The 15,052-nt window shown below is 41.3% G+C and overlaps 2 protein-coding genes across 2 annotated transcripts in view; one reads left to right on the top strand and one right to left on the bottom strand.

The window, feature by feature from the left end:
* fam185a (family with sequence similarity 185 member A) overlaps nucleotides 1–2,367 on the top strand; it is a 68,717-nt gene extending 66,350 nt beyond the window's left edge. Inside the window, exon 8 of the mRNA XM_080207459.1 lies at nucleotides 2,159–2,367. Coding sequence (XP_080063585.1) covers nucleotides 2,159–2,193 — 35 coding nt within the window. The 3' untranslated portion in view covers nucleotides 2,194–2,367. The remainder of the gene's footprint in view (nucleotides 1–2,158) is intronic.
* A 3,914-nt stretch (nucleotides 2,368–6,281) lies between these two features.
* fbxl13 (F-box and leucine-rich repeat protein 13) overlaps nucleotides 6,282–15,052 on the bottom strand; it is a 246,667-nt gene continuing 237,896 nt past the window's right edge. Inside the window, exons 21-22 of the mRNA XM_080207484.1 lie at nucleotides 10,019–10,182; nucleotides 6,282–6,449 (exon numbers count right to left, since the gene is read on the bottom strand). Coding sequence (XP_080063610.1) covers nucleotides 6,305–6,449; nucleotides 10,019–10,182 — 309 coding nt within the window. The 3' untranslated portion in view covers nucleotides 6,282–6,304. The remainder of the gene's footprint in view (nucleotides 6,450–10,018; nucleotides 10,183–15,052) is intronic.

Below are 15,052 nucleotides of genomic sequence, written 5' to 3' on the forward strand. Positions count from 1 at the left end.
TTGATATTGTGGTAATATAATCAGGCTGATGAAATTGGTTATCCTATATTAATGAATTGGGCATATTAACATCAAACACAGTCAAACCTCAGGCAGACCAATTATACAAATACACAACATGTATGGGCTTGGCCCATCAATCACCCATCAAAGATCATTGCATACTACTGAGACCCAGTAGGAGATGATCGGACCTATTGAAATGCAGTGGCCTATTGTTAAAAGCCCAGATCAGGCCAGACTTTCTGTCACCTAGAATTACGTAGGAAGTCTCACAACATCAGGTTAAAGTCCAACAGGTTTATTTAGCAGCGCTAGCTTTCAGAGTCTCAGGCTCCTTCATCAGGTGAGAGACAATTTATGTTCTCAAACAGGTCATATATGGACACATACTCAATTTACAAGATAATGGTTGGAATGCGAGTCTTTACAGGTAATCAAGTCTTAAAGGTACAGACAATGCAAGAGAGGGCCAAGCACAGATTAAAGAGATGTGTATTCTCTCCAGCCATGACAGGTAGGAGTGTTCCCTTCCAGTCAGGGAACACTTCAGCAGTCACAGGCATTCAACCTCTGATCTTCGGGTAAGCGTTCTCCAAGGTGGCCTTCACAATACACAATGCAGAATTGCTGAGCAGAAACCGATAGCCAAATTCTGCACACGTGAAGATGGCCTCAAATGGGATCTTGGATTCATGTCACACTATTTGTAACCCCCACAATTTGCCTAGGCTTACAAAATCTAATTAACTGTCCTGGCTGGAGACAATACACCTCTTTAACCTGTGCTTGGCTCTCTCGCCATTCACATTGTCTGTACCTTTAAGACTTGAATACCTGTAAAGACTTACATTCCAATTGTTATCTTGTAAATTGAATTTTGTGTCTGTATATGACCTGTTTGAGAACATAGGTCCTCACTCATCTGATGAAGAAGCCTGAGACTCTGAAAGCTGGTGCTGCCAAATAAATCTGTTGGACTTCAACCTGATGTTGTGAGATGTCTTACTCTGCTTACCTCAGTCCAAAGCTGGCATCTCCACACCTAGAGTTCCTGCAGTTACCTTATCTGGCAACAGGTTACGTGTAAGTGACACCTGGGGATGGGCTCCGGTGTCCTGTCAGGCAGATATCAAGAAACTCACTGGGTATGGGAACCTCCTCCTGGGACCTCATTGGCTGGAAACCAGGAAAGTTTCTGGAAAGGCAGGGGGATAAAGGGGGTTAGTAAGTTTGCTGAGGGTTAGTAAGTTCGCTGATGACACGAAGGTCGGTGGTGTTGTGGATGGTCTGGAAGGATATCAGAAGTTGCAGCAGGACGTAAGTAGGATGCAGGACTGGGCAGAGAACTGGCAGATGGACTTCAACGCGGATAAATGTGTAGTCCATTTTGGCAGGACCAATGGGATGAACGAGTACACTATCAAGGGCAGGAGTCTTAGTAGTGTTGAAGAGCAGAAGGATCTTGGGGTCCGGGTCCACGGGACTCTTAAATCGGCCTCGCAGGTGGAGGATGTGGTCAAGAAGGCGTATGGTGTACTGGCCTTCATTAATTGAGGGATTGAGTTTAGGAATCGGGAGGTAATGCTGCAACTTTATAAGACCCTTGTCAGGCCTCACTTGGAGTACTGTGCGCAGTTCTGGTTGCCTCACTATAGGAAGGACGTAGAAGCTATTGAAAGGGTACAGAGGAGATTTACAAGGATGTTGCCTGGACTGGGAGGCATGCCTTATGAAGTTAGGTTGAGGGAGCTGGGACTCTTCTCCTTGGAGAGACGGAGGTTGAGAGGCGACCTGATAGAAGTTTATAAAATGTTGAGAGGAATAGATAGGGTGGATTCTCAGAGGCTATTTCCCCGGGTTGAAATGGTCGCTACGAGAGGACACAGATTTAAGGTGTGGGGAGGCAAGTACAGAAGTGATGTTAGGGGTAAGTTTTTCACTCAGGGTGGTGAGTGAATGGAATCGGCTGCCGTCAGTGGTGGTGGAGGTGAACTCGCTGGGGTCTTTTAAAAGGCTTCTGGATGAGTATATGGGATTTAATGGGATTGGGGGTTATAGATAGGTCTGTGGATTGGTAGGTGTTGATGTGATCGGCGCAACTCGTGGGCCGAAGGGCCTGTTTGTGCTGTAGTGTTCTATGTTCTACACATTTCAGACACATTAGCAGCGAAGATTCAACGAGGGAGGTGACCTTGACCATCCAGACCAGAGAAAGAAGGAAGGAAGAAGTTACCATCGAGACTTTGTGACGACAGACCAGGGGAACTCAGAGAATCAAGCTGGCAGTTTAACCAAACCAGCTTTGCGGGTACTATACATGAATGTGAGGCATCCTCTTGTTTTATGTGGGTAATTTAAGGGTTGATAGTGTTATTATTAATAAACTTATTGAACCTTTACTTGTGTTTGTCCTTTGTCCATCTTGCAAATAAGGGCACCTGGGTAAAACCTTGGAGCAAGCAAACTGGTCTAAAGTATCTGAGAATTAACAGATATAACAATGTGTCTCTTCCACAACCAAATGTGTGAGACCCATGAAGAGAGTAACCATTTGAGTACATGAAACCATGCTAAGAGTTTGATAGTGGAGGGAGAAGAGAGAGGAATTAGCCTGGCCGTGTGGAAGACATCATTTATCCACTTCTTGTATTTGAAGGTTGCTTTCCAGTTGGGTGGCAACCACACTGACCTGAGCAATGGCCTCCCAGGCTGGAGAGGTACGGTTTGTGTACTTTCTTGAGTCATCTCTTGCATAGAGCACATGCATGTTGGTTTGGACCCCCCCATAATGATCTTAAGGGTAAAAGCTGGTACTGCCGCCTTCTTTACGCATGCTCTCCCTTTGCCTTTGACATCCTGCATGGTCAGTGAAGACAGGAGGGTTGGAGAGAGCGGTATGAGTGTGCCGGACAGCCATTTAAATGATACTATTCACCTTTGAACTTGCCAGCTGACAGGTGGATGAACCAGCTGCCACCCTGCTAAGTGATTCAGAGGGATACTCACTTGTATATAATTAATGAAGTTCCAAGCACAGAATCGGGTGTGGGATCCCACCACTGTGACCAGAGGGAAAGGGGCCACAGTGTTACCTATCACTGCACTTAGTCTCAAAAATGGAGAATTCCGCCCATCTCTAATTCCCCAGATAAGTAAACTCACCTGCTGTTTATGATTGTACCTTTCTTGTTGTTAATTCCTTTAATCAGCACGGCCCATTAAGTGTAATAGTCTTCAAGTTGCTTATTTTGCATTTATCCAATTTTCTACAGTTAAACTTTAATCTTCCCAGTACTAACAATTACTTCAAATATTATAAGAACCACAATTTAGGTATTTATAACAGAGCATGTTGAAAATAAACAAACCAGATGCAGATCCTTGAGGTGTACTTAATGTATAGGTTTCATAAATGTAGCTACAAAATATACATTAGCATAAAATCCAATTTCATTCCTGCCTCTTTAGAGAGTTGCTTAAAGAAAATGGTTTATTTTTTGTTAATACATAACAGTAACTGTGGGCAGGATTTTCTGGCTGTTCCGCTGGTGGGATCTTGCAGTCCTGCTAATGGTCAACCCCCATGGCAGGTTCCCTGATGGTGGTAGGTGTGCACAGTAAGTAGTCTCGCAACACCAGGTTAAAGTCCAACAGGTTTATTTGGTAGCACAAGCTTTCGGAGTGCTGCCCCTTCATCAGGTGAGTGCAGGTTTTGTTTCACAAACAGGGCATATATGGATACAAACTCAATTACAAGATAATGGTTGGAATGCGAGTCTTAACAGGTAATCAAGCCCTTGACTGCTGAGGTGTCCATTCATCCATTGTGGTAGCATCTGCATTGTCTGCCAATGTACCATGCCTTGGGACATCCTTTCCTACAGCGTATCAGGTAGGCAATGTTGGCCAAGTCGCAAGGTATGTACCATGTACCTGGTTCTCATGTGAGATGTCAATGATCCGGCACGTCTTGCAGAAGTTGCTGTGGCAGGGTTGTATGGTCTCTTCACTATTCTCCTGAAGGCTGGGTTGTTTGCTGTGTGCAATGGTCTGTTTGAGGTTGTGCGGTTGTTTGAAGGCAAGTAGTGGAGTGTGGGGATGGCCTTGGCGAGATGTTCATCTTCATCGATGACATGTTGAAAGCTCTGGAGAAGATGCCGTAGCTTTTCAGTTTTGGGGAAGTACTGCATGACGAAGGGTACTCTGTCCGCTGTGTCCCGTATTTATCTTTTGAGGACTACACAGTTTTTCACTGTGGCACGTTGAAACTATCGATCAATGAGTTAAGTGCCGTATCCTGTTCTTACAAGGGCATCTATCAGGGCCTATAGGTGTCTATTGTGATCCTCCTCATCTGAGCAGATCCTGTGTATATGGAGAGCTTGTCCGTGGGGGATGGCTTCTTTAACATGTTTAGGGTGGAAGCTGGAGAATCGTGAGGTTATCTGTGGGCTTGCAATACAGTGAATTGCTGAGGTGACCGTCCTTGATGGAGATGTGTATGTCCAAGAATGCAACCAATTCTGGAGAGTAGTCCTCGGTGAATCTGATGGTGGGATGGAAGTTGTTGATATCATCATGTAGTTGTTTCAGTGATTGTTTGCCATGAGAAAGGAAATGTCATTAATGTATCTAGTGTATAACATCAGTTGAAGGTCCTGTGCGGTGAAGAAATCTTGTTCGAACCTGTGCATGAAGATGTTGGCATATTGAGGTGCGAATTTGGTCCCCATGGCTGTTCCATGTGTCTGGTTGTTGAAGATGTTGTGGTCTGGGATGAAGCAAATGAGTTGTAGAAGTGCATCTGGGGATTGGCAGTTATTGGCATTGAGTACTGAGGCAGCTGCAGCAATGCCGTTGTCGTGGGGGATGCTGGTGTAGAGTGCCGAGACATTGGTGTAGAGTGGAGGGTGTGGCCTACATAAAACCCTGGCCAATGGCAGGCTACCTTCGCTGCTAGCAAACATGCCGTGGGGGCCGAAAAATTCCACCCTGTGTATATGATTAGTTGTTGTAAAGGGCTTTGACACTGAGGTTTATGAAAGATGTTGATTAAAAATTTAAGCATTCTTTTAGTTTTGCTGCTAATTTTCTAATGTAAATGCATGCAATGAAATTTCATGAGGAAACTGTTTTATTGAATTAATTAATCCACTATTAATCGAGGACCTCAGTTAATATTCTGGGGGCCTAGATTCGAATCCCACCACGGCAGATGGTGGAATTTGAATTCAATAAAAATATCTGAAATTAAGAATCTATTGATGACCATGAAACCATTGTCAATTGTCAGAAAAACCCATCAAGTTCACTAATGTCTTTTAGGAAAGGACATCTGCCGACCTTACCCGGTCTGGTCTACACGTGACTCCAGAGCCGCAGGAATGTGGTTGATTCTCAACTGCCCTCCAAGGGCAACTGGGCGTGGTGATAAATGCTGGCCAGCCAGCAACACCCATTTTCCATGAATGCAAGATTTCTTTGTGTTCTTAATTTGTCAGTTTATTTTGAAATGTGCATATCCAAAAAGTGGTACAAACAAACTTTTCCAAAATAATTTAAGCAATACTTTGAACACTGTTGTAGCAATATTGTTTTAGATCTTTCATTACTAGAACTACATATCTTGGGACTACTTTAATGGTTCAATAAGTGATGTACAGACAGTATATAATCCAGTGTTACACAATTTGAACTTATTAACTTATGTGTACATATTTATAATTTTAAAATAAAATATCACAATTTGAAATGTATAATGTTCAACCTTAAATTTTAGAATGGAATGTTTGTCTACACAATTTAGTTTCTGCTTCCAGAAACTTTTCAATACTTTTCACCATCTCTGCCTCCATTTTAATCATTATACATTGAACCTACAAAGTAGTGACTATTATAGTTTTTTTGCAATGTTTATTGCATGACTGGCGGACCAGTGTAATATTTTGCTTTCTTTACAAATTACAAAGAGTGAAAAATCAGAGTTAAATATTAGAAAGCAAATTGACTATTGGTACAGCTTTAAATAAACTGTTTTATATCTACAGTAGTTAAGATGATTTTGGTATCTCTAAATCAGTCAGGTTTGTACACAACAATAATTACAGTCCTAACTTGGAATTTACATTGCAAAATTTATTTTTAGATACATAAGTGATCAAAAATCATTGGTAAAGTTGCTGTCTACAAGTAATTACAATAAAATGATATACAAGTTTTATATGTATATCTATGTGTGTGTGTGTATATATATATATATATATATATATATAGAGTGTAGACTTCAGATATTCGTAGCAATTTATTGATCAGGTTTTTTAGTCTTTTCATCTTCCTGTTTGGTAGTGACCAGCTCGTTCCCTTTATTATCATATCCAAACCATATTGGTGGATTTTCGTCATTATATTCCACATGCTGAACATTGGTTACTGCTTTCACAGCTTCTCTAAAATAGGAGAAAAAATTAGATGCAGGAAAAAAAGCTGCACTGAAATGTATAAACAAATTAAAAGAATGTCATTCGTAAGAGATTAACTTTGCTTGAAAGAGCAAGATGTAGAGTTGGTTTGGGTAGAGATAGGAAATAAGAAAGACTGGCAGTCACTTGTGGGAATTGTTTATAAACCCCCCAACAACAGTTACATGGTAGGGTAGAGTTTACAAGACAAAATATGGGGCATAAGATCATAGAATCCCTACAGTGCAGAAGGAGGCCATTTGGCCCATCAAGTCTGCTCTGACAACAATCTCACCCAGGCCCTATCCCCATAACCCCATGTATTTACCCTGCTAATCTCTGTATGTGCCCTGCATGTAAGAAAGGGAACACAATCATGGGTGATTTTAATCTACATGTACATTGAGTGAATCAAATTGGCAAAGTCTGGAACATGACTTCACAGAGTTTATCAGGACGATTTCTTAGAGCAGTGCATCAGGCCCTGCTAATGAACGAGACACAATTAATCAATAACCGCATGGTAGGAAGCCTCTATACAATAGTGATCATAGCATGATACAGCTTCATGTTCAGTTTGAAGGGAACAGCACATCCTCCTAGCTCTCGCTATAACCAGCATGATTGCCAGACGAGCATCTGAGAACCAGGTGATTGTCTTCTCTCTTTTCAGCCAAGTCATTGATTTATGATTGCACTTTTCAGTCAATGCAATCATCCTCAGGCTATCTTGCAGAGTGGATCTGAGGCTTTAAACAATGGATGAGAAATTCCATTATGCAGATGGGCAGCTCACTGCAAATGCATGATCCTGACTAGAAACTCTGAAATGTGACGTAAGAGGGAGATAGGTAATCAGGTTAAGTGGAATACAGGTTTGAGGTTACAATCAGATCAGGTATGATCTTTTTAAATGGTAGAACAGGCTCAAGGGACAAAATGGTCTAACCTTACTCCATGTTTGTGTGAACGTATGTTTAATGGTGTCTGGCTTTCCATGTCACACAGTATTGCAGACACATTGTCCACCACCTGTCTTGCATGCTTCATTTTTGAATCCAAGTTAAAATTGGGGGAATTGTATCGCAGAGCTATACAATAAGGTTGCCACTGAGCTGTTTTTTAAATTAGTAATACAGTATATAAGCTAAAATGGAAAGTGGAGCTGTTTCCCTGTTGGTTTGTATCTCTGATTGAAATATACATTAGCACAACAGGTCTGTATTTGCATTATTCATGAACGTTTGTGATTCACATAGGCTCCTTTAGCATTCAATATATGTTGCTGTGCAGTTTTATCATTTTCAAGTTGTCTTTTGCTATCTCGTTTCCCTGTTTTCTCCCTTTTTCTCTAATGCTTAGCTGTCTCCGAGATGAATATAGCAGAACCAATGGTTCCTCTGTAATAAGATTCTCAAAGTTATGAGCACAACATATAATAAAAATAAAAGTCCAACTTTACTAAAGATCTCGCAGCAGAAAGGAGCTGAAACAGTTTAGGATCAGGAAGTTGGTCCAAGTTTATCTTTGGCACCTAATATTGATCTACAAGTCATTTGCCAGCAGAGAGGGGAACAATGAATTAGAAAACAGTTCTACAGAGTAGAGTTATGTAGGATTTCAATTGCCTATCTATTAAATACACTGGCGGATGGTTGCCTGAAGTCCAAGAGAGAGCTAAGTTTCAAGGGAGGCAAGGCAGAAAATATTTGTTGATATGTCGACAATATTTTTTAACATGTCAAGGAGTATACCAAGAAAAATTATATGTTGGATTTTGTTTTCAGTAGTGGCCTTGGACTATTATCTGATCATTGATATAATTAAGGTATTCAAAATGAAGAAAGCATCAGATTCTATCCAGTTTCTTCTAATGTTTGGGTTGGCTAGGAATGGGAGAGTATTTAAGATAAATAAGCAGGGAACTAGATTAGACTTATTTCTTCTCAGAAAGTCAGCATCCTCTGGAACATTTAATGGAATCATTCAGTGCTTCTGAATTTCCTAAAGTCCTTCAAAAACGGGCTCAGCAATTTCCTGAGAAAGAACAAATTTCTAATTATAGATGGAAATATGTACGTTAGTTGGAATTAGAACTATTTATGGGTTCTCATGCTTTACTGGATTGCTGGATTGTGATAGCAGATTGGAGAGGAACTTCTCAGTTTTAATTGGCTTCAGGTTTGTTACTGCAAAAATGAGAAATTCAGTAGACAAATAGAAATATGGTGTACATGTATGCAGTATGCCTAGAGGAGTATGTTGGTTGGAATGGATGGTTTCTTCCCATGCTTTCTATACTTATATACATGGAAATCACTATCTTTGCATGTAAAACTTCAAGCCAAATGTTGGGGTCAGCAGAATACCTCCCATAATAGCAACATCCATATCTATGGATGTTCCACTGCAGGAAGATACACTAAGTTTATCAAGCATGGAAAGTCATGGTTACTTCCAGTGCTAGAGCTCAGTCATGTACTGCCTTATTGAAATTGGACTGCTGTAAGAATTTGGAGAAAAATGACCTTTAAGTTTATAGCTTGGTAATTCAGGAGGAACTGTCTTGGGCCAACTTATCCCTCTTTAGCAAATCTCTATAGCCCTCAGTGGAGTGAATAGATAGAATGCTACATTGTAGGATCCTTATTTTTTGGGTGGGAGTGAACGTGATGTAGCCAATAGTTCTCTTCAAAGTGAGCAGACTAGATACTAAGCCTCAATTTCTAACCTCCTTTATCTAGCAAGATTGTGGAATGGTTAAGATTAGGCTGAGTTGACTTACTGGCCTGAGGTTGGTCCATTTTTATGACCATTTCAGCCTTCCAAGGACCTACTCTAACCTCATAAGTTACGCCCTAAGGACATCGTTGGTGTCATAATGTGATTTTAATATTGAATTGGGGAAGGCCCTGCAGAAGATAAAGCCGACAGCCGAATTATAGGAATGACTGGCCAGAAGACACAAAGGTAATTATTGCAAAGTTACTTCTACCCTGGGCTCCACTAGAGGTCCTTGGGACTGTGCAGCCTTGGCTGCACCTCTTTATTAACTGCTAAAGCATTTGTTTAGAAGTGACATTATATGAGTGCTCAGTGTGCTAAGGCTCCAAACCTTATTTTCCATTCTCACCTGTCAACTCAGACGTCAGTCCTGCTGGTTTCAGGAAGGCAACAGTGCTGTGATATTTGAATGAAGCCTGAGAATTAAAATAACTCAGGTCTCATGCTGCGCTTCCACAGAGGTTCCTCGTTCACCTCTATCCCTCCCCATGGCCTTTTGTTTTGTCTCCAAAAGTTTGCAGAATCACACAGTTGTTACAGCACAGAGGGAGGCCATTTGGCTCAATGTGACAGCACCAGCTCATTGAATTCTCCTCCCTTCTCCCTTTTTCTATTTTTCAAATAATCATTAGTTCCCTTTGAATGCCTCAATTTTGAACCTGCCTCCACCACAGTTTCAGGCACTGCATTCCAGAGCTTAGTAACATGCTATGCAAAAAAGTATTTTCTAATACCACTTTTGCTTATTTTACCAATTAACTGAAGACACTTACTTGGTGATATTTGAGCAGTATAGCATCTTGAGAATTCGTAGCTTTTTGCAGCCTTTCTTTAGGAACGTAAATATTGAATCAGTAAGACTGACACAACCTGAGATATCCAAGGAGTACATATAATGGCACACACCAGCCAAATACTGGATGCTTAAGTCTGTAATCTGATGAATCAATGAAACAATAAATAAAATCTCACTTTGCAAATACAGCATTTTATTAAAGCCATCACCAAAGCACTGTAAGGCTGATACTTCAGTACTGAAGGAATGCTGCACTGTCAGAGGTGCTGGCCTTTGGTTAAACCAAAGCCCCTCAGCACTCTCAGACAGATGCAAAAGATCCCCTGGCATTACTCAGAACTTCTAATAGCCTGGCCAACATTTATCCCTCAGCCAACAACAAGAAAACAGAAATCTGATCATTTATCCCATTGCTAAATGTAGAAATTGACTGCTTTTGTCTTACTTTATAGCAGTGACTACCACCCTTGAATTTGAGCAAGTACTGAATAAATATTTTTTAAGAGTTGGACTCTATTTTCCAACCAATTAAGGTATATTTTGAAATAATATTTGCAGCTTTACTCTCACCCTGTGAGAATGGTGCGTGGGAGGGATTAACATTAGGTCAAGTGAATGTATTAGACTGCAGTCACTCTATTCCTGCCTGGGTTATGAAGTCCAACACGAGGGTTCTTTTATGGGGAAAGGATTATGCTGATTGGTACTGCGCAGAGGATCCTTTTGGATTGATCAGAGAAAATACTCATTCTGGTCTGAAAACAGTGCTGCAAAGGCACTTCTTTCTCCCAGTTGTTCTTGCCTCCCTTCAGCTGAGACATATTGAGGCCTGGGAACTCTAGCCACCCACTGTAAAAGCTGCAAAGTGGGTTAAATCAAATAAAAATATTTAAGTTACCACCTATTTCCTGGGACCTCTGGTATTGGGGCCCTGCACAAGGTTGCTGACAGTGGACCATTGACCACTTTGACAATAATGTTAACACTACAGCTAGCACCGATGACAGATGTGCCTTTATGCACATACTACAGTGTTTGCTGGGCTTCTCTAAGGTTCCGAAACTCAGAGCTCATCTGCTGCAACCATCTCATGCACGGGAGCAGCATTGCCAGCAGCCTGCTTCCACATTAGTCCCAGCTGAAGGAGAACACAATGTAGGAGCACACAGAACATATTGCGTAAAAGCATCTTGTTGTATATGGGGTCTCACTAGATTATTTTTATTTCCTGAATGGCATGTGTGTTTGGTTTATGCACCTTAACATTTTTTGAAATCCATACTCAGATGGTTTATGGGTTTCTTTCTACCTCAGTGGCCCATGGCCAAAAATAAAGAGATGGTGTATATGATATCATGGCTAGTGAATGCAGGGCAATGATGAATGAACATATTAATATACAAACAAGGAGCCAGGAGTAGGTAATTCCGCCCCCTCGAGCCAGCTCCACCATTTAATAAGAGCACGACTGATCTGTTAGTAACTTCAAACCTGTATCCCGCTTACCCTCAATAACCTTCCATCCCCTGTTTGCCACGAATTTATTCACCTTTGCCTTTAAGATATCCAAAAACTATGCTTTCACCACCTTTCCAGGAAGACAGCTCAAAAACTCACGACTTTGGGTGAAAAAAATCACCTCATCTCCATTTTAAATCTTTTTAGACAGTGATCCCTGTTCTAGGTTCTCCCACAAGAGAAAAGTTCCTTTCCAAATTCACTCTATCGAAACCCATCAAGATCGTATATGTTTCAGTCAAGAGACTTCTTACTGTTCTAAACTCCAGTGGATACAAGCCAAGCCTGTCCAACCTTTCCTCGTAAGACGATTCACCCATTTCAGGTATTAGTCTGGTAAGTCTTCTCAGAATTGCTCCCAATGTATTTACATCTTTCCTTAAATAAGCTTGTAGAAATGCATAGATATAGACTCAGTCTACTTCTTCCCCATTTAAGTTGGGACAGCTGGTAGTAGTGAGATATAAGTGTGCGCGGACAATAACTGCAAATCATTTTATAGCATACAAATTGAACAGGCTAACAATACGTAGCCATTTATATAGGGTGAAATATTGATTAAGCTGTTGCTACTAGTGCATAGCCCATTATGTCTCCTCACTCTGCCCCCAACCGTTTTCTTGTGTAAAAAAAAAAGGCCAGTTGTAGACTAATTTGTTACATTGTGCTGGAACCTTGTGTTTGGTTTAGTCACATTGTGCCAGTTGGCTGTGCTGTAGGTGTTATCATCAGGCTGGTGTTCAGGGACATCCTTCAGTGTACCCAATAGAAGACCATCTATTTCCACTGATGCAGGGGCCTTTGTTGTAGGCTGAGTGGTTAGGGTACAATGGCATCTGCTAGTGCAGGTTCCAATACCTATAGTAGGTAATGGTGCATTCATAGATAGAGAGAATTGTCAGAGGCTACTACATAATTATTCAGCTGTGAAGCCTGGCTGTATACCCATACCAACTTGTTATGGCTGACCATTTGACCAATTTTAGAGGTAAGTCTGCAAGCGGTATGATCATAGAATATTTTTCCTCTTAATTTCTTAAGCAAGACCTTTGTCAAGATATTGCATGATAAGTTATTGCATAAAATTAAATCTCACAGGGTTCAGGGTTCAGGGTGAGGTAGCCAGTTGGATACAAAGTTTTGTATCTATATTTGTGTCTATATATGCCCTGTTTGTGAACAGAACTCTTCACTCACCTGATGAAGGGGCAACACTCCGAAAGCTTGTGCTACCAAATAAACCTGTTAGACTTCAACCTGGTGTTGTGAGACTTACAATACTAAATTGGTTTGATGACAGAAGATAGAGAATGGTTGTAGAGGGTTGTTTTTCAAACTGGAGACCTGTGACCATCAGTATACCTCGAGGATCGATGCTGGGTCCACTGTTATTTATGTTAATGATTTGGATGAGAATTTAGGAGGCGTGGTTAGTAAGTTTGCAGAAGACAACAAGACTGATGGCATGTGGACAGTGAAGAAGGTTATCTAGGATTGCAGTGGAATCTCGATCAATTGGGCTGGTGGGCCAACGAATGGTAGATGGAGTTTAATTAGATAAATGTGAGGTGATGCATTTTGGGAGGTTGAATCAGGGCAAGACCCACTCAGTTAATGGTAGGACGCTGGGGAGAGTTATAAAACAAAGAGATCTAGGAGTAGAGGTTCATAGCTCCTTGAAAGTGGGGTCACAGATGGACAGGGGAAGAAGGCATTCAACATGCTTGGTTTCATTGGTCAGGACGTTGAATACAGGAGTTGGAACGTCTTGTTGAAGTTGTACAAAACATTAGTAAGGCCACACTTGGAATACTCTGTACAGTTCTGGTCACCATATTATAGAAAGGATATTATTAAACTACAAAGAGTACAGAAAAAATTTACTAGGATGTTACCAGGACTTGATGGTTTGAATTATAAGGAGAGGCTGGATAAACTGGGACTTAGATATGTCATATATATTATATATATTACTTATGTCACAGCGTGATATAGATAGGATGCAAGGCTGGGCGGAGAAGTGGCAGATGGACTTCAACCCGGATAAATGTGTAGTGGTCCATTTTGGCAGGTCAAATGGGTTGAAGGAGTGTAATATCAAAGGTAAGCCTCTTAGCAGTGTAGAGGATCAGAAGGACCTTGGGGTCTGGGTCCACAGGACTCTTAAATCAGCCTCGCAGGTAAAGGATGTGGTTAAGAAGGCGTGTGGTGTACTGGCCTTCGTCAATTGGGGGATTGAGTTTAGGAGTCGAGAGATAATGTTGCAGCTTTATAAGATACCAGTCAGACCTCTCTTGGAATACTGTGCTCAGTTCTGGTCGCCTCATTACAGGAAGGATGTGGAAGCTATTGAAAGGGTGCAGAGGAGATTTAGAAGGATGTTGCCTGGATTGGGTGGCATGCCTTATGAGGATAGGTTGAGGGAGCTCGGTCTTCTCCTTAGAGAGACAAAGGATGAGAGGTGACCTAATAGAAATGTATAAGATGTTGAGAGGTTTTGATCGAGTGGATCCTCAGAGGCTTTTTCCAAGGGCTGGAATGGTTGCTATGAGAGGACACAGGTTTAAGGTGCTGGGGAGTAGGTACAGAGGAGATATCAGAGGTAAGTTTTTCACTCAGAGGGTGGTGGGTGAGTGGAATTGGCTGCCGTCGGTGGTGGTGGAGGCAAATTCAATAGAGTCTTTCAAGAGACTTCTGGATGAGTACATGGGACTTAATAGAATTGAGGGTTATAAGTAAGCCTAGTAGGTATGGATATCATCGGCGCAACTTGTGGGCTGAAGGGCCTGTTTGTGCTGTAGTTTTTCTATGTTCTATGACTTTCTTCCCTGGAGCATAGGAAGCTTAGTGGTGATCTTATAGAGGTCTATAAAATAATGAGGGACATAGATAAGGTAGATAGTCAACATCTTTTCCCAAAGATAGGGTAGTCTAAAAACAGTGGGCATAGGTTTAAGATGAAAGGGGAGAGATACAAAAGGGTCCAAAGGGGCAATTGTTTTCACTCAGAGGGTGGTGAGTGTCTGGAACAAGCTGCCAGAGGCAGTAGTAGAGACGGGGAAATTTTGACTTTTAAAAAGCATTTAGAGAGTTACATGGGTAAGATGGTAATAGAGAGATATGGGCCAACTGCAATTGGGACTAGCTTAAACTGGGCAGCATGCATAAGTTGAGCCTAAGGGCCTGTTTCCATGCTGTAAATCTCTATGACTCTAATTGGTATTAAATGATTGGTTTTGAGTTTGGACTGCAAAAGAGTCTCCTTGGCAGTAGAAATCATGGCCATGGTGTATCTGTAGAATAGTCACTGTGCTGACACAGGCAGACCCTGTCGTGGTAAATTTTGCATACTAAGGAATGCAGCATAATAATGTCTGATCCCAGGCACATTTCTCTGGAAGATGTTTAAATGAGTGTTCTGCCAGTCCATTGGATTGTGGATATATGGGACTGCTTGTAATATGCTCAAAGTCTAATGTGTGCAAAATCTCTA

The sequence above is a fragment of the Carcharhinus amblyrhynchos genome, chromosome 19 (genome assembly GCF_965287045.1).
Source record: "Carcharhinus amblyrhynchos chromosome 19, sCarAmb.v2.hapA, whole genome shotgun sequence".
Lineage (NCBI taxonomy): Eukaryota > Metazoa > Chordata > Chondrichthyes > Carcharhiniformes > Carcharhinidae > Carcharhinus > Carcharhinus amblyrhynchos.